General features: G+C 39.4%; 1 protein-coding gene across 1 annotated transcript; it reads left to right on the forward strand.

Annotated features, from left to right (window-relative positions):
- The first annotated feature begins 20,303 nt into the window (after positions 1–20,303).
- On the forward strand, positions 20,304–22,960 carry LOC121752678. The gene is made up of 2 exons (XM_042147785.1): positions 20,304–20,337; positions 22,584–22,960. The coding sequence occupies exons 1-2, from the start codon at positions 20,304–20,306 to the stop codon at positions 22,958–22,960; spliced, it is 411 nt and encodes a 136-aa protein (XP_042003719.1).
- Positions 22,961–25,931: the final 2,971 nt, after the last annotated feature.

Raw genomic sequence — 25,931 nt, forward strand, 5'->3', positions numbered from 1 at the left:
ATTTGCTTCTTTTATCTCACATTCAACAGATTGTTTCTGAGGAATGTGTTGATGATTACATTAAGCTATTGGATGCTTGCAGTTCAGTTAAAGATCTAATCTCTCTTGCAAAGCAAGATTTAAGAGATCTTCTCTCTGCAGTAAGGAGAAAGGATGTTCAAGGCATCAATGCCTACCTAGCTTCCAGAAAGAAGTCAAAGAAAATGATCCAAAAATCTTTGAAGAACTTGAAACGTAGCGCCTCAGCCACTTCTGAGAATGCTTCCATTTTGAAAGATGCAGAGTCTGTTGCCATTTCCATCCTTGAGTCTCTGTTATCCTACGTGTTGGGGCACGAAAGCAAGAGATCCTTGCTGTCAAAGCTGATCCACTCCAAGAAAGTATCAGATGTCGAGAACGAGTTCAACAAGGTGGAATCATTCTTGCAACTCAACCAAGAAAGCGAGCTCGTGAATCACATAAAAGAGATGGATTCAGACATTCAAGTTGTTGAAGAAGATCTCAAATCAATCTTCAGGCAGTTGATTAAAACCAGAGTTTCTCTCCTTAACATTCTCAACAACTAGACTCATTATGAGATCAACATTTTGTAGATTAGAAAAAAAGATACAGAATGATGTACAATTGTATATTACCTCGATCATCAATCAACTATACAAAAATCTCAAAGATTTCTGCTACATGACTTGTTCTTTTTCTTGCTTCATCTTATATTTATTTTCTCAATGAACAAAGAAAATGATTTACCAACCATTGATAATGACTTTATTTCACAATCATCAAATGTTTAATTGTATAACTCCACCTTTTCACTTTGAAGATTCATGTCTCTATTTACATTCTGCCTACATAAAAACTAGAATTGGCAGCTTGTATACGGCTATTCAAAATCAAGTACCCGAAAATCTTATTATTCTTGAAATTTCTTTTTTGGGTGATTGACTTATTAAAAATTAAGAAGGTTTCTGAAAAAATCTTAGAAACTTAAAAAATCTCATAACATATATGATGAGTTAGTCCACACGAGGGACTTGCATAGTTTAACTTTATCAAAATTTTATCAGATTTCACATCCTTTCAGCAGAGAAAACAAGAATTAAATGTGCTGTTGACAATTGTTGTAGCAAAATATTTTAGAAGATGAACATATCCAAGAAATGAAAGCAAAATACATCTATGGATTTTTTACTACACTGTTGTACAGTTTACTTTCGTATAAGTTTACCTCTATTTAATTTGTTACACCATTCTTGGCACTAATTATCTTGTTTACATAAAATAGATTTACTCTGTAGAATCTTTTGAAATCTCATAATCACATTTATTTAAAGCAAATTGTCGTTTATAAGAACATATAATAACGAAGACTGCACGAACCACATATATAAATTTAAATTATAGTCAAATCTCATATGTTTAATATGATGAAATATAGGTTTAATATGATCATAGTTGTCAATATTCCATTTGTTTATGAGCAGAGAACAATTCTTGAATATATTCACACGCATGCTTTCCCCACACATGAACCAATACTAATGGGCTGTTGAGTTTTTTAATTTTATTTTTCAGAATACAGTGGCTAATAATAAGAATCAACACCAGATTTCTCAAATATATATACAATTATGTTGGGTGTTGATGGTAGGAAACAATGTGCAGACATCGCCATAATCATTCATAATCCAGATCATATGATATGACACCAGCTCTTGCTGAAAACATTCTGTAGTTTCCTTGTGTCGTTCCATTGATATTCGCTAGATATATATTGAGAGAATGCATTTGCTTTGAAACATCTCAAACTTTTCCATTCAATAATCAACTCAATTCTATTTCACAATCAGAAAACAATCGCTCTTCAACACAGCCGTTCTCTTAGCTTACCATCTTCATCACATCCTCTTGTTTCACAGTTCGATGACAACTTATCCAGATTGAGATCCTCAGAGGATGCTTTCTCCTCTCTCTCATCAATCAACGCCACAATAAGTGGTCTAGGAAACTTATATGAGAGCATTGATGATTTGCTTTCTTTGCCTCACATTCAACAGATTGTTTCTGAGGAATGCATTGATGATTTCATTAAACTATTGGATGCTTGCAGCTGTGTTAAAGATCTTATCTCGCTCGCGAAGCAAGATTTAAGAGATCTTCTCTCAGCTGTAAGGAGAAAGGACGCTCGTGGCATCAATGCCTACATTTATTCTAGAAGAAACTCGAAGAAAATGATCCAAAAGTGTTTGAAGAAGTTGAGAGTCTTGAGACGTAATGCCTCAGCCACTTCTGAGAATGCTTCCATGTTGAAAGATGCAGAGTCTGTTTCTATTTCCATGCTCGGGTCATTATTGTCATACGTGTGCGGGATGAAGATGCAGGAAAGGAAAAGCAGCTGGTCATTGGTATCAAAGCTGATGCATTCCAAGAAAGTATTTGATGATGAGAATGAGTTCAACAAGGTGGATTCATTCTTGCAATTGAGCCAAGAAAACGAGCTCGTGAATCATATAAAAAAATGGACTCAAGCATTTAAGTTGTTGAAAAAGAACTCGAATTCGTATACAGGCAGTTGATCAAAACCAGAGTTTCCATGCTCAACATTCTCAACAACTAGCCTTTCAACTCATATCGAGATTGAAGTTTTTGTAACTAGATAGTACATACAGAAATACACTTTGATTCACAAAGATCTTTACAATACAAACATAAAATTTTCGTATACACTCTTGTTCTATATCTTGATGTTTTCTATATATATTTATCCCAATTCTAGACTAAAAAATGATGAGGTTTTGTTAAGCAAACTTAGGCTACTTTTGTTACTTTATGATCTAGGGTACCTTGTTTTTTGAAAGAAATGTTATAATTTTTCTTGCATTTTAGAAAGATTTTTTTGGCTTAGAGTGGAATATAACTTGCTTTCTGAAAAGTTTGTTTATTAGTGTAGATTCAACAAGACTTTAAGGCGCGATGCAACATGATTGGGAAATTCAGTTGTATCAAAGAATATTAGAACTTGTAGGTTTTGAGGAGATCGTAGTAAATAAATGTTTAGATATTTATATGGAGAAGTGCAGCTAGAAATCATTTCTGAAGTCACAGAACTTTGGTAATTACTTTTCTTGGTGTAATCAGAAAATAAAGATGAGGGAAAGAGGAAAAAGAAGACATGCCATGTAGAGGTAATCTTTAGATTTTTCTGTAGTTGATGAGTGGAATATACAAGTATACATCATTCTGATTCCTATTTTCTAATATACAAAATTTTGGATCTAAAACCTAGTGGTTGAGAATATTGAGAAGGGAAACTCTGGTTTTGATCAATTGTCTAAAGATGAATTCAAGTTGTTATTCAAGAACTTGAATGCTTGAGTCCATCTCTTTCAAGTGATTCACGAGCTCGTTTTCTTGATTCAGTTGCAACAATGAATCCAGCTTGTTGAACTCATTCTCGTTGTCAGTCGCTTTCTTGGAGTGCATCAGCTTTGACAGCAGGGATCTCTTGCTTTCGTGCACCTTCGTCCCCAACACGTAGGACAACAGAGACTCGAGGAAGGAAATGGCAACAGATTCTGCATCTTTCAACGTGGAAACGTTCTCAGAAGTGGCTGAGGCACTACGTCTCAACTTCTTCAAACACTTTTGGATCATTTTCTTTGGGTTTCTTCTTGAAGCAAGGTAGGCATTGATGCCATGAGCATCCTTTCTCCTTACTGAAGAGAGAAGATCTCTTACGTCTTGCTTTGCAATTGAGATAAGATCTCTGACTGAGCTGCAGGCATCCAATAGCCTGATGAAATCATCAACACATTCCTCAGACACGATCTGTTGAATGTGAGGTAAGAGAAGCAAATCACCAACGCTCTTGTTAAGAATATTAGTATTCTGTCCCACATCGATTATGTGACATAACCTAACTTAGTGTTTTGTACTATATATATGTGGCCAGTTGATAAGTCGTATTCTAGGCCTCGGTTACTGGTCAGTATGACAGGTTTAAATGATTATATTTGCAAAGCAGTTGCTCAAAGTGTGCAGGATAAGTGTTCTGGCCAGTAGGGAAGTTCCGGAGTGTTCGGGTAGAAAAAGCGCCAGCATGGTCTCATACTGATCCGTATACGTGCTAAAACGGCTTGAGATGAAGAAGACGGATAGCTGGGACGGATTACCCACAATTAAGGGCAAAGAAGTCAAATTGCAGCGAGGATTTACCCTAAAATCAAGGGTAGCCTCCCTATAAAAGGTAGCCAAGTTGGAGAGAGAAGGAGCCTTCGAGAGACTTCAATTCACCATCATCTTTAGGTAGAGAGTTCTCTCGGTAATTTCAGTCTTTCAGCCGTGTCCCACTTCTTGCCTCGCCGAGCCATGATCACCTGACGTTCAGAATGTTCCCGAGTTCCAGTCATCGTCCGTTCCAGTTAGCTAGATCGTAGTTCCAGTCAGAGATTTTATCGCCCGGAGTGGCAAACAATCTTTAAATTGCTTTCGTAGTTTAATTAGTTCTCCGTCTTTACGTTGGATTTCTGTTACATTTTGGGATTTTGTTGTTTTGAAATGCTTGCTTTGGATATCCGAACGTGTTAATGCTATGAAGTTGATTTCCGTTTCGTTCATTGTAGTGTTCTTTTCTTTCCTTGTCTAGTTAGCTTAGATCTAAGATTTCTCGGTGTTTTAAGTGCTAAATCTCTAAATTCTGTTACGTAACAAATTTCTTTAGGATAGGTAAACAAGTACTATTTGATCTGGAAGTAGATCGTTGCATGCAAGGCTTCGTTTTATTTTTTGAATTGATCTTTCATGTTGACCAGCATGCAGAAGTCCAGTTTCAGCGTTTGATTTCAGATTTGATTTCTTAGTTTTAGATCTGTGTTCGCGAGTTGTTAATCTGCGTTTGCCGGGTTGGATCTGGAATTGTTATCTGAGTTTAATTTGTGTTGTTGGAGAAGATGATGTCTACATCCAGATTGGGGACCACCTTACTTTTATTTACTTTTGCTTTCTTTTGTCCTTCACCTCTGGTTGTACCTGCAGATCTGTCAGCCTAGTCACCACTACCTCCACTACATTCTGAATATTCTGTTTAGCCAAAAATAGAAATACCGTCCTTTCCAAACAATTTCTGTTACACCATGTCCCCTCATTTCCACGTACACAGTTGCATTCCATGATCTGCTCCCCCATCCTAGTCAGTAGGACGCCACCCTTTAATTACTCGCCTAGGTAGAAACTCAACCCGAGCGTGGTAGCTAACCAACCCTCCAAAACATCACCGCAGTAGTTTAAACGCACCATCTCTGTGGGATTCGACCCTTACCTCCACTATACTGATCAGTAGAAGTGGGTTGAGGAATCTTTGAAGACGAGGTCTAGGCTTAGTTAGGATCTTTATCCTGCCAGTAGGATATATCCTCACTTGAACGACACCTACGCACCACGTTACCTCTTCAAATGGCGCCGTTGCCGGGGATGGATGGCGTTTTAGATACTATTGTGTGTGATACTTTGGCGTAAATATTGTGTATAATTTTTTCTCTTTTTCTTTTGTTTCAGTTTATGAGAAGCAGTTCGGATCCTAATCCGTGGAAACCGAAGATACTTCAACGAGGATCCATACTTGTGACCACTCGTTCTGGCCTGTCAACAACTCTGTCTGACCTAGACACGAGTAGCGACGAAGAACAGTACACCATAGAAGGACCAATTCCCGTGGAGTTGCCACTGTTGGAAGGCAATCCAGGAATGGCTGCCAACATGGACGAAGATCCAGAGATCGGTACGCTGAATGCGCATACCGAAGGAGAACCACCGCAAGCTATCGTGGTCACCCCGGGACAGACTGCTTGTGACGTGAAGCCTCATGTCATAGCGATTCTACCTACATACTGCGGGAAAAGCTATGAAGGGCCGTATGAGTTCCTTCACGAATTTTGTAAGATTTGTAGAGCGCAGAGAAGACCAGCAGGAGCGACTGAAGATGATTATAAGCTGAAAGTTCTGCCATTTGTGCTCAAGGGGGAAGCGAACACCTGGTTCATGCGCTTGCCCCCTGACTCTATTGAGACTTGGGCCGACTTCAAGTCAGCATTCCTGGGCGAGTTTTTTCCGTCATCTAAGACAAGCGCACTGAAGAGAGAAATAACGAATGTGAAGCAAGGATATGACGAGCCCTTGAGCGACTATTGGGCAAGATACATGGGTCTTTTGGAATCGTGTCCCAACCATCGCATGGCGGACATTGAAGTACATCATACTTTCTACGAGGGCATGAACGCGGTAACCAAAGACCTGGCCAATTCATCTTCGGGAGGAAGCTTCACGCAATTACGGGTCAGCGAAGCAAAGAGAGTCCTAAGGAAGCTACTGAATGCAAAGAAATAGTATGACCATTCAAGGGAAGGATACAACCGAGAGCGGGCTGCTGTTGCATCGACTACTGATCAGGAGAACAAGCTGGAGCAGAAAATGGACTTGAAGATGGATGAGCTGAAGAAGTCACTTTTGAGTGCCATCGAGAAGAGCACTCCACCACCTCTCCCAACTGGAAACTACAAGGGTGCAGAGCAGGGGAATCAAGGGGCCCAATACGAGCATCCGAATGACTTGATCAGTACGGAGCAAGCTAACGCTGCTGGGTATTTTAACCAGAATGGGAATTGGATCCAGGGGAGACAACGGGACGCACCATGGAGGGACCACCCGAATTTTCGATGGGGAGAAGGGAACCAAAACCAGAACCAAGGTCAAGGCCAGAACCAATATAACCCTTACCCGAACCAAAACCCTAACCGTGGACCAGCAAACCCAGACTTCCAGCCCAACTGGTCAGGAAGAAACCAACAAGCCCAAAACCATAACCCACAAAGCTCAAACTCGAACCCTGTTTACGTGCCACCCCATCAGAGAAATTTCCAAAACTACCAAAATCAACCAAACCAAGCATCCCAACACCATCAGAACCAGAATCAATTCCAAGCCCAGCACCAGAATCAATATCCTCAAGATCAGTACACTCCTCCTGCCCAATATAACCAATACCCGCCTAATCAAGGACAGCAAACCTTCCAGAACTATCAACACCAAGGGCCGGGTCATTTCCAAAACTCGAACAGGCCGAGGAGATCCGTTGAGGACATGATGAGTGAAATGCTAGCATCACAACAGAACATCAAAGGAGAATTGCAAGCCCATAATGAGGTCGTGCAGGGGATGCAAAATGCCCAGAAAGAACATAAGACGAACATGGATATGATGAATAGGCAGTTAGCTCAACTGGCCAGTTCGATGGGTGATTTGAAGGGAAATGCAGGAAAACTCCCATCTACAGTCCAAATGCCCGAGAAGGCAAATGTGAGTAAGGTCACGTTGAGGTCAGGAACTACTTATGATGCACCTCAACCGAAACAGCCGAGTGAAGGATCGAATGGAACGAAGATAGGAGGCGAGACAATTTCAGCTGAGGAAATAGGGAATTTCATGCCTCGAATGCAGGATCCATTCTTCCTGGATGATACACCAAGTATAAGAGGTGAACCCGATGCCTTACTGACCAGGAAGGAACCTCCTCAAGAGAAAAATCCCAGAATGGAGGCTCGGACCCAAGAGCTACCAAAGAAAGTTGCTGAGGAACCCGTAGAAGAGAAAAAAGGGGAGAAACCATTCCCATTCCGATTTGTTACAAAGAGGAAGAAAGAGAACCCGGTCGACTACTTGTCGATTTTTGGAAGGTTGGACGTCACCATACCATTCCTCCAAGCCGTGAAACTACCCCCCGCTCGGAAAATTCATTAAGGATTTCATAGCCGGGAAAGCTCAAAAAGATGGACAAATCATGGTGGAAGGGATCGCATCCGCAATTGTGCAAGAGAAACTGCCGCCCAAGAGGGCCGATCCAGGTATGTTCACTTTACCCATAACTATAGGGGATGTGAAAGTTGAACATGCGATGTGTGATCTTGGAGCTTCCATTAATGTCATGCCATTATCAATCTATAACCGACTGAAAGGAGTGAGGCTGTCAAACACTAGGGTGTTGATCCAGCTGGCTGATAGGTCGTGCATAAGCCCTGAGGGAGTTTTAGAGAACGTGTTGGTTAGAGTACAGGAGTTCACATACCCTGCTGATTTTTATGTGATCAAAATGAGTGAGCATGAAGCGAGAGAGTCTAGTGGAGTCTTGTTAGGGAGACCTTTTTTGAGAACGGCTAAGACAATAGTGGACATGGCCGAGGGGACTATTTGCATTGATTTTAATGGTGAGAAGTTTACTTTTGATATAAATGATGCCATGAAGAAACCCATTGATTCTGAAAATCTATGCTTTGTTGATGTGATTGACCCTCTAGTCCAAGATTTTCTTGAGACCGAACTATTACAGGAAAAACTCCAGGCTTTAGATGCTTGTGATCAGGCCGACGAAGAAGCTGCTGCGTGGTGTGATTTGATCAGTAGCCAGGGGTTGACCGACGAAGAAATAGAAGGAGCGATCAAGGAATTCTATCAAAAGTCGGCGTTCATTGGAGCCGCAGGGGCCAAGCTTCCAGTCAGTACGGAAGAACCTTCAGGGGAAGACTTAAAGAAAGACGGGGAGGCCCAGAAAAACCTTCTACCCGAAGACACACTTCCACCCCAAGTCGAGCTAAAAAAGTTACCATCGAACTTGAAGTATGCCTACCTCGGGGAGGAGAACTCATATCCCGTAATCATCAACAGCAGTCTCACAAAAGAACAAGAAGCGCGGCTACTGGCTGTGTTGAATAGGAATAAGAAGGCAATCGGATGGAGCCTTACAGATCTAGTAGGGATAAGCCCCGACGTTTGCATGCACCACATCAGGCTAGAAGAGGGAGCGAAGGCTCATCGAGATGCTCAAAGGAAGGTAAACCCTAACATGCGAGAGGAAATTTTAAAGGAAATCTTGAAGTTGTTGTCGCTAGGGATTATCTATTCAGTGCCGGACAGTGAGTGGGTCAGCCCGATCCACATGGTTCCAAAGAAATCCGGGATCCAAGTTGTCAAGAATGAGAGGAACGAGCTGATTCCAACAAGGCTGGTCACGGGTTGGCGAATGTGCATCGACTACCGGAAGCTGAACAACGCAACAAGGAAGGACCATTTTCCTTTGCCTTTCATCGACCAGATATTAGAGAGATTAGCTGGGAAAAAAATTTTCTGCTTCCTAGATGGGTACAGCGGGTACTTCCAAATTCACGTGGATCCTGAGGACCAGGACAAAACCACTTTTACTTGCCCGTTTGGAACCTATGCATACCGTCGCATGCCTTTCGGTTTATGCAACGCTCCAGGTACGTTTCAACGATGCATGATGAGCATATTTTCCGATTTGATTGAGGAGTGCATAGAAATATTTATGGATGACTTCACGGTTTACGGAGACTCGTTCGACTCTTGCCTTCATCATTTGGACATAGTTTTGGAAAGGTGTCAAGCAAAGAGTCTGGTTTTGAACTTCGAGAAGTGCCATTTTATGGTCACCGAAGGGATAGTCCTAGGACACGTAGTCTCAGAAAGAGGTATCCAGGTGGATCGAGCCAAGGTGGATGTCATATCCAAATTACCATTCCCTACTGATCAGAAGGGAATAAGGGGTTTCCTGGGACATGCTGGATTTTATCGAAGATTTATAAAGGATTTCTCCAAAATCGCCCAACCCCTTACCAGACTGCTTCAAAATGATGTGGAGTTCGTTTTTGATGAGCAATGCAAGGCAGCTTTCGATCTTCTTAAAGAAAAATTAGTATCCGCACCTATTATACGAGCTCCTGATTGGAACCATCCTTTCGAAGTAATGTGCGACGCCAGCGACTTTGCGGTAGGGGCCGTGCTGGGTCAGAAGATCGATGGGAGGAGGCACGTAATTTTTTATGCGTCCAAGACTCTAAATCAAGCCCAGCGGAATTACGATACCACCGAAAAGGAGATGCTGGCAGTGGTGTTTTCTTTCGAGAAGTTCCGGCCATATTTGCTGGGATCTAAGGTCGTAGTATACACTGACCATGCAGCCCTTAAGTATCTAGTTACCAAGAGAGAATCAAAACCACGCTTGATCCGATGGGTACTCTTGTTACAAGAATTTGATTGGGAGGTGGAAGATAAGAGAGGAGTCGAAAACAAGGTGGCAGACCATTTGAGCAGAATAGTGCAAGAAGGAAACAGCGAGGAGGTGCACGACAAGTTTCCAGAGGAACACTTATGTGAGGTGATTTTTGCACCCAGAAAAATTGATTGGGAAGAAGTGTACAAACTTACTGGTCAGAATGATGCAGCAAAAGGAAAAGAGAAGGTAGGGCAGGAGCCATGGTATGCGGACCTGGCCAACTACCTAGTAACTGGAGAACTTCCAGAGGTACCAAGTGTTACCAAAGCCCAACGAATGAAGATCAAGAGTGAGGCAAAATATTATTTTTGGGACGACCCTTACCTATGGAGGGTAGGATCCGATCAAGTGATAAGAAGGTGCATTCCTGACTGGGAACAGCGGGATGTGTTGACCCACTGCCATTCGTTAGCATGTGGAGGGCACTTCGGATCCAAGAAGACGGCAAGGAAGATTCTGGATAGCGGCTTTTACTGGCCAACTCTCAACAAAGATGCATACGAGTTCTACCGGAGCTGTGAGCGTTGCCAACTGACCGGTGGAATATCTGCCCAAGATGAGATGCCGCAAGTACCGATTATTGTTTGTGAATTATTCGACATATGGGGAATGGATTTCATGGGGCCTTTTCCCTCGTCCTATGGCAATCTGTATATCCTAGTCGCGGTGGATTACGTCTCCAAATGGGTAGAAGCGACGGCCACAAGTACGTGTGAAGCAAAGGAGGTGGCCAAATTCTTAAAGAGTCACATTTTCAGCCGTTTCGGAGTCCCAAGGGCGATCATCTCTGATCAAGGTACACACTTTTGTAATCGTACAATTGAAGCTTTAATGAAAAAGTACGGTGTGCACCATAGACTTTCAAGCCCCTACCACCCGCAAGCTAACGGCCAAGCCGAGATCTCTAATCGAGAGATAAAGAAGATTTTGGAGAAAACTGTAAATCCTTCTCGGAAGGATTGGAGCGTGAGATTAGAGGATGCTCTCTGGGCATATCGAACAGCCTACAAGACCCCCATTGGTATGTCCCCTTACCGAATAGTTTTTGGAAAAATGTGCCACTTACCTGTAGGGATCGAGCACCGAGCATACTGGGCAGTACAGAAAGTGAATATGGATGCTACAGCCTGTGAGGAGGAAAGGAAGCTGCAATTACAGGAGCTTGAGGAACTTAGATTGGAATCTTTCGACTCGGCCATGTGGTACAAGGAGCGAACGAAATTATGGCATGATAGAAATCTGAGAACCAAGGAGCTCCATGTTGGCCAGAAAGTACTACTCTTCCAGTCGAGATTGAAGTTAATGCCCGGGAAACTCAAATCTAAGTGGACAGGACCGTACATCGTAACAGTCCTCCGAGCTAATGGAGCGGTGGAGATTTCAGGGAGTCTTTCTAACTCTGAGCCTTTTGTTGTGAATGGACATAGGTTGAAAATCTTTAGGGATAATAGTGAGGTGGGGGTAGTGGATGAAATTCCACTACTACCACATACTAAGGTCACATACTGATTAGTAAGATAGGAATTTGGAATTCCACATGGCTAGTTTCATTTTGATAATATTCTGCATATACTGGCCAGGTAGGATTCCAAATTACCTAAGGAGAATGTAAATACTGTATATACGTAATTAATTTTTGCATGCTTGAAAATTTTCTAAAAATCCAAAAATATATTTTCGGGCCTTAAATTTAGGTTGGGGTACACTTTGACCAAGAGATTACCTATTTAGTGTCACTCCAATTTGTATTTAAGTGCCATTTTGAATTATTTTCCGTAATAGGTAAGTATAGAGGGAAATTGTGGATAGGACGTAAATTTGAATTAAGCGTGTGCAGCTTTTGCAGGGTGGCAGTGCTGGAATGGTGTGGAGCAGAGAGAGTACACACGCTAGCCAATCAGGAACCAACGCCTGTCGCCCAACCACTTTTCACATGAAGCGGCATGACCGGTAACCACTGATAGCCGGTTGAAACCACCTGCAACTGCCATGAAGAGACAGCGGACGCCGAGGTGCCGGCAAGAGCCGAGGAGCCGGCGAAGGAAAATGAAACTGGAACGGAAGAGGACAACCCGAAGGAACCACCTGCCCCACGAAGGAGCAGGCGACTTCGATAGACCCCCCCCTACTGACCAAGTTAGTTTTTTTTTAAGCTTTTTTAACTTTTCGTATTTTTGTTATGTTGTGGTATTCGGTTAGGTAGTATAATCTGTGTTTGCGAGCAAACCCTAACTTCTCACACTTAGACTAGCATGTTTTCTGTGTTTCTTTTGTATATACGTGTTTCTTTGTTTAGTGGATTTTGTCCGGTGTTCAAACCTCTCCCACTTAGCCTATTCCATAGCCTAAGTGTGAGAAGTTTCTGTTTGAGTTGTTATTTTTGTTTGTTATTTTGTTGTCTGTGTGTCTACCATACTGGCCAGTACTTTTTTTTTCCACTTCACAGCCTTATCTGGGGCAGACACTTGTGAAGTAGGAGGGGGGACGTAATGGCCAGTATGATGTATATATGTGTGTTCTGTGTTTGTGCTCGTTTTGTGTTTTTTAGGTCTAGTTTTTTTTTATGTTGTGTGCTGATTTGGGCTTAAAACTCAACCGTCCTGAGCTGGAGGTGAGGGGAATTGAGGGAGATAAGACAAGCTGGAAAACCGAAACCACTCTCCTTAGTACCTCCTGACCAGTATAGATGATGTGAGTATGAGAGAAAAGCCCACACTTAGAGCCAAACACGAAAGCCCTCTAAAATGTGAGTTATAAGCCTTAAAGTGGAACCACTTTCCACATACACTTAAAGAAAAGAGAGGCTGCCACAATTTGCCTAGGGTGAAGTGATCACGGGTAGCAAATACTGAAGGCAGTAGGAACCCCCCCCACAAAAAAAAAAAAAAAAAAAAACCACCACTTTTAGAACCCTTTTTTCTTAACCTTTTATACCCAGATAAACACCCCTAGCCCCTGGGACTGTGTGTAAGACATGAAACAAATGGAGCTTACTGGCCAGGAAGAAGTGTGAAAAAAGCAGAAACCAGCTGGGCAGGAAAGTTAGAAGAAAATCGACCAGGGAGACATTCCAGGTCCAAAAAAAGAAGGGATAAGGGTGGCGAAGCCACGAAAAAAAAAAAGAGGAAGAAAGAAAGAAAAGAAGAAAATGGTCAGAGATTTGACCACACAAAAAAAATGAAGGAATAAGGGTGGCGAAGCCACAAGAAGCCTACTAACCAGTTGGAAACTCAAGCCAGAAGCACCAGCTAAGAAAAGCAACTGATCAGAAGCCTGATGCACACAATCCCCCTTCATAAATTAAATAGAAGTTTTTGAACCTTAGAGCCTTAGGAACATCTACCCAAAACACTACAACCCAACAGCCCCGTTACAAGCCTTAAAGTCCTTCAGTAGCTGCACGTGAGATCTAAGTCCAAAGCAATTGTGGTTGAGCATGATGAGAGAATTCAGTCCTAACGTTCCTGGTGAGGTGCGAGTGACTGAGTGAACCTAGTGGTTGACCGAGAGTGTGGGCGATCTTGACAAGCAGATGTACTGACTGGGAGAGAAAGGGGGGGCGGCAGAAGTTCAAGGCTGTCTAAGGCCGGATTGCACCTGATCCCGAGGGGAGGGATGGTTGAAAATGTAGCCCAATCTGTTAGTGTTTTATGTGTTTCTGTGTTTGTGTTTGTGTTTTCTTTCTTCTTCGTCGTTGTAGTCTAGAGTCCAGTTTTAGGTAGAGTCGGGCAGGGAAGTAACCAGGCTAGAATGCGACTTATTGCTTTTTGTTTGTTCTTCACGCTTGAGGGCAAGCTTGTGGTAAGTGTGAGCAGTTTGATAAGTCGTATTCTAGGCCTCGGTTACTGGTCAGTATGACAGGTTTAAATGATTATATTTGCAAAGCAGTTGCTCAAAGTGTGCAGGATAAGTGTTCTGGCCAGTAGGGAAGTTCCGGAGTGTTCGGGTAGAAAAAGCGCCAGCATGGTCTCATACTGATCCGTATACGTGCTAAAACGGCTTGAGATGAAGAAGACGGATAGCTGGGACGGATTACCCACAATTAAGGGCAAAGAAGTCAAATTGCAGCGAGGATTTACCCTAAAATCAAGGGTAGCCTCCCTATAAAAGGTAGCCAAGTTGGAGAGAGAAGGAGCCTTCGAGAGACTTCAATTCACCATCATCTTTAGGTAGAGAGTTCTCTCGGTAATTTCAGTCTTTCAGCCGTGTCCCACTTCTTGCCTCGCCGAGCCATGATCACCTGACGTTCAGAATGTTCCCGAGTTCCAGTCATCGTCCGTTCCAGTTAGCTAGATCGTAGTTCCAGTCAGAGATTTTATCGCCCGGAGTGGCAAACAATCTTTAAATTGCTTTCGTAGTTTAATTAGTTCTCCGTCTTTACGTTGGATTTCTGTTACATTTTGGGATTTTGTTGTTTTGAAATGCTTGCTTTGGATATCCGAACGTGTTAATGCTATGAAGTTGATTTCCGTTTCGTTCATTGTAGTGTTCTTTTCTTTCCTTGTCTAGTTAGCTTAGATCTAAGATTTCTCGGTGTTTTAAGTGCTAAATCTCTAAATTCTGTTACGTAACAAATTTCTTTAGGATAGGTAAACAAGTACTATTTGATCTGGAAGTAGATCGTTGCATGCAAGGCTTCGTTTTATTTTCTGAATCGATCTTTCATGTTGACCAGCATGCAGAAGTCCAGTTTCAGCGTTTGATTTCAGATTTGATTTCTTAGTTTTAGATCTGTGTTCGCGAGTTGTTAATCTGCGTTTGCCGGGTTGGATCTGGAATTGTTATCTGAGTTTAATTTGTGTTGTTGGAGAAGATGATGTCTACATCCAGATTGGGGACCACCTTACTTTTATTTACTTTTGCTTTCTTTTGTCCTTCACCTCTGGTTGTACCTGCAGATCTGTCAGCCTAGTCACCACTACCTCCACTACACTCTGAATATTCTGTTTAGCCAAAAATAGAAATACCGTCCTTTCCAAACAATTTCTGTTACACCATGTCCCCTCATTTCCACGTACACAGTTGCATTCCATGATCTGCTCCCCCATCCTAGTCAGTAGGACGCCACCCTTTAATTACTCGCCTAGGTAGAAACTCAACCCGAGCGTGGTAGCTAACCAACCCTCCAAAACATCACCGCAGTAGTTTAAACGCACCATCACTATACTGATCAGTAGAAGTGGGTTGAGGAATCTTTGAAGACGAGGTCTAGGCTTAGTTAGGATCTTTATCCTGCCAGTAGGATATATCCTCACTTGAACGACACCTACGCACCACGTTACCTCTTCACTAGTGTTGAGTAATAAAATACACCAAATACACTACTACTTTCTCTACCATGTCTATTTACTTTTCCGCTTATATCTATATTTTACTGTTCTACTGCTCTCACACAAGTCTTTTAGGCCATTCATTGTGGTGTTGAATGATGAGAGCGAAGAACAAGCTGCCTCCGAAGACCTCAATCTGCGTAAGCTGTCATCAAAGTGAGAAATGGTAGGATGTGATGAGGATAGGAAACTAAGAGAGCGGCCGTGGTGAAGAGCAATTGTTTTTGTTGGTGAAAGTGAGCTTAAAATTGAATTGGTGATTGAAGGAAGAAGTTGTGATATGTCAAACTGATCATGTTATCTCAATATATAGTGGTGAAAAACAAAAGGAATCTACATCAACGAGAACTCGTGTGACATGATCTGGATTATCAATGATTGAGGCGATGTCTACGCAATGTTTCCTACCATAATAGCCACTATAGTTGTATATATATTGTTGAGATATCTGAATCTTGATCTACATTATTATCCATTTTTTCAACGTGATTTTTACATATTCTGCAAATAAATAAATAAACAAACACAACAGCTCCTATAATTGGTGCCTTTTCTCTTGCGAAAGCATGTGATGCATAGTCAGTATTTGTTCTCTCCAGAGAGACAATTGGAATCTCAAAAATATAGTAATAAACATTAAACAATGCAACTTCCTCGTGTTCAATAATTCATCATATTCGTTAAACCATTTTACTGACTAATTAAATTCATTAATATATATTTTAGACAGCAAGGTAAAATGAGAGTGGTAATATAAGTTGTAGGGGAGTTGATGATTTTTTACCATTTATCAGTTATTATCAACCTTTGGTAATTCTTTTTCTTGTTTAATGAGAAAATAAAGAAAAGATAAAGTGAAGAAAATAAAAGAACAGGCCATGTAGTAGAAATCTATGAGATTTTTTTTACTGATGATCAGGCAAGTAAATATAGATCTTTTTTCCTATTTTCTAATCTACAAAATTGTTGATCTCATAATTATGGTCTAGTTGTTGAGAATGTTGAGAAGGGAAACTCTGGTTTTGATCAACTGCCTGAAGATTGATTCGAGATCTTCTTCAACAACTTGAATGTCTGAATCCATCTCTTTTATGTGATTCACGAGCTCACTTTCTTGGTTGAGTTGCAAGAATGATTCCACCTTGTTGAACTCGTTCTCGACATCTGATACTTTCTTGGAGTGCATCAGCTTTGACAGCAAGGATCTCTTGCTTTCGTGCCCCAACACGTAAGACAGCAGAGACTCGAGCATGGAAATGGCAACAGACTCTGCATCCTTCAACATGGAAGCATTCTCAGAAGTGGCTGAGGCGCTACGTCTCAAGTTCTTCAAACACTTTTGGATCATTTTCTTTGACTTCTTTCTGGAAGCAAGGTAGGCGTTGATGCCGTGAACATCCTTTCTCCTTACTGCAGAGAGAAGATCTCTTAAATCTTTCTTTGCAAGAGAGATGAGATCTTTAACTGAACTGCAAGCATCCAATAGCTTAACGTAATCATCAACACATTCCTCAGAAACAATCTGTTGAATGTGAGACAAAAGAAGCAAATCGTCAATGCTCTCATACAAGTTTCTTAGGCCATATAGTCTGCCGTTGAATGATGAGAGCGATGAACAAGTAGCTTCTGATGACCTCAATCTGGATAAGCTGTCCTCGAACTGTGAAACAGCAGGATGGGATGAAGATGGGAAACTGAGGGAGCGGCCGTGGTGAAGAAGAGACATTGTTTTTCGTTGTTGTTCTTGGTGAAAATAAGGTATATAATTGAATTGACGATTGAATGAAGAAAATTGTGATGCCTCAAACAACCATGTATAGGGTTATTATATAGTGGGGAAGAGTAAGCAGGGAATCTTCATTATTTTCTCGATGACAGATCATAATCACTGCCACAAAATAAATTATACAAATGCACGAGTAGATTTTAAATTTTGCTTTTCGAGAAGGAACATATTTTTGAAAAAGTATCATTTTGTCTGTAGATCAGAAATCAAAGTCTTACAATCTATACTACTTTAAAAGTAACGGTTGGTTGAAATTAGCATAACACCCTTTTTGGCAGGAATTGTGAAGTTCTCTCCGTATTTTTTTTTGTTTTATAATTGTTGCAATTTCTGTATCACTATTATATTATACTATTATAGAAAGAAAAAAAATTTGTCAGCACACGTGATACTGTAAAAACGAGAAGAATTCCAATTTCCCAATGCTGATAGAGTGTGTTTTCTTTAATATTTCATTAGACTTATAATATCGTAGCCGCTCATGGTTACTTTGGCCGATTGATCTTCCAATATGCTAGTTTCCGGGCCCTTTTTTTTCTGATCCTTCAAGAAAAAGATTCATTCTCTTCATAAAAAATAGGAGGTAGAACCAATAAAAAGTAAATAAATTCACATTATTAGTATTATCATTTTGTAACTAAGAAATAATGAATGTATTTAAATTTTTGTATTGGTAACTTAATTTCATATATCTTATCTAATGAAGCTGAAATCCTTAGTGAACTAATATCACCATTTTAGGAAAATGAAAAAACAAAAGGGAGATGGAAAAGCATCAGGTTACAAATGAAAAAAACATGAAGGGAGAGACAGGGATAGAGAGAACAAGATATCGATAGAGATACTCACAAAGTGGGAGAAAGAGAGAGATGGAGAGACGGAGGGAGACAACCTATTAAATACATAAATATTTCTTCCAAAGCAATTTTCTAAAGCAATAAATCTATTCCCAATGCAATTTAAGCCTGAAAAGGTAAATAATATGTTAGTATTCATGTATCTATATTTTAAAGAAATTGTGGTCGGTAAATATAGGTAGAAACTGTGTAATAAACAATAAATAATTGAAACTAACTACATTAAAGTTGCAACATACCATATCTGCAAATAAGTTTTAATTGTGTTTCTAAGATATAGATGATATATATATATATACAATCCTATATAGGGTTTTGATCTATGCAAAACTAGATTTAAATACAGAAACGCAGAACAATATCATAATTAGGTCACTTTTATGTCATAATTAGGTAATTTTTAGGTCATGCTAACAAAGCATGACCTAAAACGATCTTATCATGACATTAAACCCAAATATTATAATATGACCTAAAATTGCTTAATTATGACCTTCCGTGTTTTTGGTTAATTATTGACCATTAGATCATCTAATCCTAGGGCCAAGATTTGGTCTGCATTTCTGGATTTAAACACATACTTATTTTGATCATCTCCCATCCTATATATATATATATATATATATATATATATATATATATATATATATATATAGGGTCATGATCTATGGCAAACACCTCTTAACCATATAACTAGAGAACAAATAATAGCCACAAGATCAAAAAAATCAAAGGCTAGTATTAATTTTTGAATTTAAGGAGAAATTAGTTCCCTCAATCACAAATTTACTCTACAATAACAAAGCAGGAGTATAATAGTCATTGACGGCCAAAATAAGGTTATGTTGCAAATTTCAATCTCTAAGGTGGATAGGATAATGCGGAGGTTTCGTCCAATCGCTCCGAAGCCGGCTTCCACCAACGGATCTGTTTCCGGCGGCTGAAGCTCCAGCTCTGCCTCGCCGGAGAGAAGCGGAGCGGCTTCTGTGAAGACCGGCCGCCGCAAGGGGAGGCATGCCGCTGTGAGCTGTGGTCGGAAGAAGAGGAGGTGTTTAGAAGATATGAAACAAGCAATTCAGCTGTCAACTCCAAATTTAGAAGAAGTGGGACATCAAATCACAAAACAATCGTAAATCTGCTAAAGAAGAAAGTCTAATATGTGTACTTAGCTGAATGTGATAATATAACATTAATTTTGATGACATTGGCTTCGAATTCATTAGAATAAGACATGATATAAAATATTACTAACAAAGATTTCCATTATATCATGTTAATTATATAAAAGGGGTTACAATCTCTAGAAAAAAAAGAAAGTGAGGACAATACTTGGTGGGTTTTAAAGCTTAAACGGTCATCAAATGGGTCTTGATTTTGAACTTCAAGCCCACCACCATTACTTCACTCTTGTTCACAAAACACATCACTCTTACTCAGATTTTACTTCACTCTTGTTCACAAAACACATCACTCTTACTCAGATTTTACTTCACTCTTGTTCATAAAACACATCACTCTTACTCAGATTTTACTTCACTCTTGTTCACAAAACACATCACTCTTACTCAGATTTTACTTCACTCTTGTTCACAAAACACATCACTCGTAGCATGACTTTACTTCACTCTTGTTTACAAAACACATCACTTTTATTGTGATTTTACTTCACTCTTGTTTACAAAATACATCACTCTTAGCATGATTTTACGTCACTCTTGTTTACAAATACATCACTCTTATTCTAATTTTACTTCACTCTTGTTTACAAAACACATCACTCTTACTGTGATTTTACTTCACTCTTGTTTACAAAACACATCACTCTTATTCTGATTTTACTTCACTCTTGTTAACAAAACACATCACTCTTAGTTTGATTTTACTTCACTCTTGTTTACAAAACACATCACTCTTAGTCTGATTTTACTTCACTCTTGTTTACAAAACACATCACTCTTAGTCTGATTTTTACTTCACTTGATTAACGAAGAGGTGGCAGCCGAGTCGTGGTTGGATGAACTAGGTTTTTTGAGCTTGCCGTTTTTCAATAGCTTCATTTTTTCCATGAGAGCGTAGGATCTGAGCGGGAGATCATCGAGAGCTGCTTGAATCGAAAGCCACCGCAACCGTCGTCTTCATCATCACCGACGGAGAACGAGAGGGTCGTGATCGGTTTTTGTTTGGATTGCTGAAAACTGCGAATGCTTTTGAATACAATGGAGAAGAAGATCTGTACATTCCGAGCTACTCGTAATTGATAGATACTCTGTATTATGTTGGAGAGGCTTTTAAGCTATTTTCTGGATTGAATGGAAAACAGACCTGCAATTAGTTATAGAGAGAAAAGCAAAGTAACGCCATTGATTTCATCAGAGCTTTATCAACATATGGACCTCCTCCTCCCCCCCACCTCATTTCCTCCACCATTTCCATTCGTCACTCTCTTTAATAACTCCAACTCTCAACTATGGTTAAAAATCAAATCTTTGAATTTCACCATGAATGAAGCTCGCACAAGTGTCGTGGCTGCCCGCACCATCCTTGCTAAATTTAGAACATTTCCTCCCTTTATAAGATCCCCACCTCTCCTTCACCATTATATTCCCTCTCTCTACAAAACCGAAAAAGGAGAGAGATTTAATTTTCATGGAGAGAAACGGCAATGCGGCTAAGGAAGGAAGCAGAGAGATTTCCTAAAATACCCCAATACAGTTTTTATTAACTAAAAATGTTTACTTATTTTGGTCATTGGATTAAGATAATGAGTGGCTGAGATTTGTTCTCTAGTTATACACTTAAAATTAGTTATATCTTGATCACAACCCTATATATATATATATATATATATATAGGGTTTTGATCTATATAAAACTAGATTTAAATACAGAAACGCAGAACAATATCATAATTAGGTCACTTTTAGGTCATAATTAGGTAATTTTTAGGTCATGCTAACAAAGCATGACCTAAAACGATCTTAGCATGACATTAAACTCAAATATTATAATATGACCTAAAATTGCTTAATTATGACCTTCCGTGTTTTAGGTTAATTATTGACCATTAGATCATCTAATCCTAGGGCCAAGATTTGGTCTGCATTTCTGGATTTAAACACATATTTATTTTGATCATCTCCCTATATATATATATATATATATATATATATATATATATATATATATATATATATATATATATATAGGGTTGTGATCAATTGAGATTTTTTAGCCTAATTGAGAATTGAGATGCATTATAAGCCACTCATTTTTATTAAATGAGTGGTCCAGAATTTGCCACATGGAAAATATTTTTACATTAATTAATTGTGAAAGGGCATATTTGTAATTTCATCATATATTTTATTTAATAAATATTTTTTTTATTTTTTTTAAAAAAATTATTTTTTTTTCGATTTTTTATTTATTTATTTATTTTTTTTTTGTCAACTACATATACAATTCATGTCAACTACACACATGTAATGTCAACTACATATACAATTCATGTCAACTACACACATATAATGTCAACTACATATACAATTCATGTCAACTACACATATATAATGTCAATTATAAGCTGTTGACATTTGATGTGTAGAGCTATTGACATTTGATGTGCAGACTACACATCGTAGTTGACATCGCGCGAAAATTTAAAAAAAATTAAAAAAAATTAAAAAAAATTAAAAAAATTAATTTTTTTTTAGTTGTTGACATTTTAATACGAGTTGTTGACATTCGATATTCTGGTTATTGAAATGAAATGACGATAATACCCCTTAGTTGACATAATCTACTTGCAGTTGACATTTCAAAATGAGTGGCTGAAAATGCATCTCAATTCTCAATTAAGCTAAAAAATCTCAACCTAACAAGACCCTATATATATATATATATATATATATATATATATATATATATATATATGGTCCTGTTAGGTTGAGATTATTTAGCTAAATTGAGAAATGAGATGCAATATCAGCCACTAATCCACAAGATTAACTAAATGTCAACAGCTATCACATTATGTCAACACGGGGGTATAAGTGTCATTTCGTGTTTTAATGTGTCGGATTGTTGACATGGCTTGTATGTCTAGTTGACATGACTTATAATTATTGTTGACATGGTTTCTATGTGCAGTTGACATGGTTGTACGTGTAATTGACATGGCTTGTAACACAGTTAACATGGCTTGTATGTGTAGTTGACACGATATGTACCGTAGTTGACATGACATGTATGTGTCGTTGACACGATATGCACCATAGTTGTCATAGTGTCACCGGCTTATATATCAAATGTCAACAACTTATAATAAAATGTATCAGCTTGTATATCAAATGTCAACAGCTTGTCAAAAGCTTGTATATATTGTCAACAACTCAAAAACAATTATTGTAATTAAAAAATAACAACTATTTGACTTAATCTTCTCTAAGCATCGTAGTATACAACTATGCAATAGCTTAATTGATAATTCCATAACAGAAACGGAGACGGAGTCGGAGGAGATTGACTCGCCGGAGGTGGAGCGGCTGAGGGAGGATCTGTTGGACGGAATCGACGAAGATTCCGATCTCTGCACTTCCATCCACGACCTCGACTCGTTCATGAAGAGTTTCGAGGAGGAAATCACTACATCTCCCACTTCCAGTCACGGATCCGGAGCGGCTGAGGAAAGAATCGTCGAATCGGCGTCGGATTGCGGCGAATCCGGAGAGGTTGAGGAAGGAATCGTCGAATTGGTGTCGGATTTCGGCGAATCGCGACCGGATCTAGGCTATCTGCTCAAGGCGTCGGACGACGAGCTAGGGATTCCACCTCCGGCGGCGTCTCCGGCGAGCAAGGAGCTGGTGACGGTGTGAGGAGGAGCGCTGCCGTGATTTGAGGTGGAGCATCAGCGAGAAGGGTCGGAAAAGAGTGGAGGAGGAGATGAGCAGAAGGTGGAGGCGTAAGGGAAGAAGAATGGGAGGGGAGAAGTTAGTTTTCATTAGTTTTCAACTAAATTTACCATTATACCCTTTCATAATAATTTAATCTAAAAATATTTTTTTGTGGCAAAATCTAGACCACTCATTTAATAAAAATGAGTGGTTGATGTTGCATCTCATTTCTCAATTAGCCTAAAAAATCTCAATTGATCATGGACCTTGGTAGTTATATATCAACATGGTGAAATTAATTCCTATACATGATAATATATATATATATATATATAGGTCCATGATCAATTGAGATTTTTTAGGCTAATTGAGAAATGAGATGCAACATCAGCCACTCATTTTTATTAAATGAGTGGTCTAGATTTTGCCACAAAAAAATATTTTTAGATTAAATTATTATGAAAGGGTATAATGGTAAATTTAGTTGAAAACTAATGAAAACTAACTTCTCCCCTCCCATTCTTCTTCCCTTACGCCTCCACCTTCTGCTCATCTCCTCCTCCACTCTTTTCCGACCCTTCTCGCTGATGCTCCGCCTCAAATCACGGCAGCGCTCCTCCTCACACCGTCACCAGCTCCTTGCTCGCCGGAGGTGGAATCCCTAGCTCGTCGTCCGACGCCTTGAGCAGATAGCCTAGATCCGGTCGCGATTCGCCGAAATCCGACACCAATTCGACGATTCCTTCCTCAACCTCTCCGGATTCGCCGCAATCCGACGCCGATTCGACGATTCTTTCCTCAGCCGCTCCGGATCCGTGACTGGAAGTGGGAGATGTAGTGATTTCCTCCTCGAAACTCTTCATGAACGAGTCGAGGTCGTGGATGGAAGTGCAGAGATCGGAATCTTCGTCGATTCCGTCCAACAGATCCTCCCTCAGCCGCTCCACCTCCGGCGAGTCAAACTCCTCCGACTCCGTCTCCGTTTCTGTTATGGAATTATCAATTAAGCTATTGCATAGTTGTATACTACGATGCTTAGAGAAGATTAAGTCAAATAGTTGTTATTTTTTAATTACAATAATTGTTTTTGAGTTGTTGACAATATATACAAGCTTTTGACAAGCTGTTGACATTTGATATACAAGCTGATACATTTTATTATAAGTTGTTGACATTTGATATATAAGCTTGTGACACTATGACAACTATGGTGCATATCGTGTCAACGGCACATACATGTCATGTCAACTACGGTACATATCTTGTCAACTACACATACAAGCCATGTCAACTGTGTTACAAGCCATGTCAATTACACGTACAACCATGTCAACTGCACATAGAAACCATGTCAACAATAATTATAAGTCATGTCAACTAGACATACAAGCCATGTCAACAATCCGACACATTAAAACACGAAATGACACTTATACCCTCGTGTTGACATAATGTGATAGCTGTTGACATTTAGTTAATCTTGTGGATTAGTGGCTGATATTGCATCTCATTTCTCAATTTAGCTAAATAATCTCAACCTAACAGGACCCTAACTACCAATGCATATTTTTTTGTAAACAGTATTGAGTTAATTACCATGGACAACAAGGAAGTAATTACCTGCAAAGTTTGTCTAACTTATACTTTATGTATAAAATGTTTCTCTTCCTTAAATGACTTAATAACATGTTCATTAAAATGGAGTTATTAGGTTTTTAACTATGTACAACTGAAATTCCAAAATTGTATAGTCCACATTTTGTTATATGAGTGGTGTGCAATGATTTAAATTGGTGTCCTTCCCCTATTTTAGAATCCTGTGGATTTCTAATTCACAAAACTGCAGTGGTCATTCTGACCTATTAATCGTATAATCACATTCAGAAAGGGTATGGAGATAGTTAGATCTATGTTATTCTTTTGTTTATTGCAAAACGCTATGTATCGATTTTCTTTTTGATAGTGATATTAGAACTATTGTACTATACTGAGTAATATGTAATCTAATATAGAAAGGGTTTTAAGATAGTTACTGGAATTGATTTAAACTAATATTATTTATGAAATGGATTACCTTTTAATGTGCACCATTTTGGATTTCTTTTAACTTCAGATGCAGAGTTGAAGAGTTTCTTATGGGAGAATCACTTCTCAGAACTTTTGCAGTCACTGTGTAGGTACCAGCCCATCTTAACATTTTTGTCTCTCTCTTTTTTCTTTTGGAGAGGGTGCCTGGCGGCTTCTTTTTAAGGTTATGATGAATCCATTTTGCATTCCTGTAAAATTGGATTAGTTTAAATAGAGAAATATCAATCAGCAAAACCATTTATTGGGCAAGTCAAATGGGTCATTCAATTAATAGCTTTTACTGTTTCATTCATTTTCCAAGACACAACTGCCACTCATTTATATTCCCTCTTATTAATTCGGCTAATTAATAACCTAATACTGGTAATGCATTCTTAACACCCTTTTTATTGTTTTTATACTTATTAAAAAATTTCTAAAATAGTATTTGATATATATTTTAAAGCGGATATGTGAAAAGTTCTAATAATCATTATGTTTTTTGGGAATATGTATTGTTTTACATGTGTGCAGTGCAGGCTGGTTTCCCTCCTCTATAAATACCTTTAATCACTCAGTTTACAAACCAGTTATCAACACTCTCTTAAAAACTTACATCCAACTCCAACTCACAGTGATTAGCTCGGTTTTTGGTAGTTCTATCTTCTTTCCATTCTTATATTGACAATAAACTAAATGTTTAATCTAGGGCTGGCAAATCGTGCGGATTGGGTCGTTATCGGGTCAACCTGATAATGACCCAACCCAATAAGGCCTAACCTGAACCCGACCTGTTAAGGAAATTGTAAATCCGAACACGAACCCGACCTGCTACCTTCAAATCCGAACACGACCCGCACCCGACACGAATCCGTTATCGACACGA

The sequence above is a fragment of the Salvia splendens genome, chromosome 10 (assembly GCF_004379255.2).
Source record: "Salvia splendens isolate huo1 chromosome 10, SspV2, whole genome shotgun sequence".
NCBI lineage: Eukaryota > Viridiplantae > Streptophyta > Magnoliopsida > Lamiales > Lamiaceae > Salvia > Salvia splendens.

Excerpts from the sequence above, each read along its gene's own strand:
- LOC121752678 (XM_042147785.1), top strand. The coding sequence starts at position 20,304 with ATGGAGAAGAAGATCTGTACATTCCGAGCTACTC. Across the intron at positions 20,338-22,583 it reads CTGTACATTCCGAGCTACTC|AAACGGAGACGGAGTCGGAG; the intron begins GTAATTGATAGA and ends ATTCCATAACAG.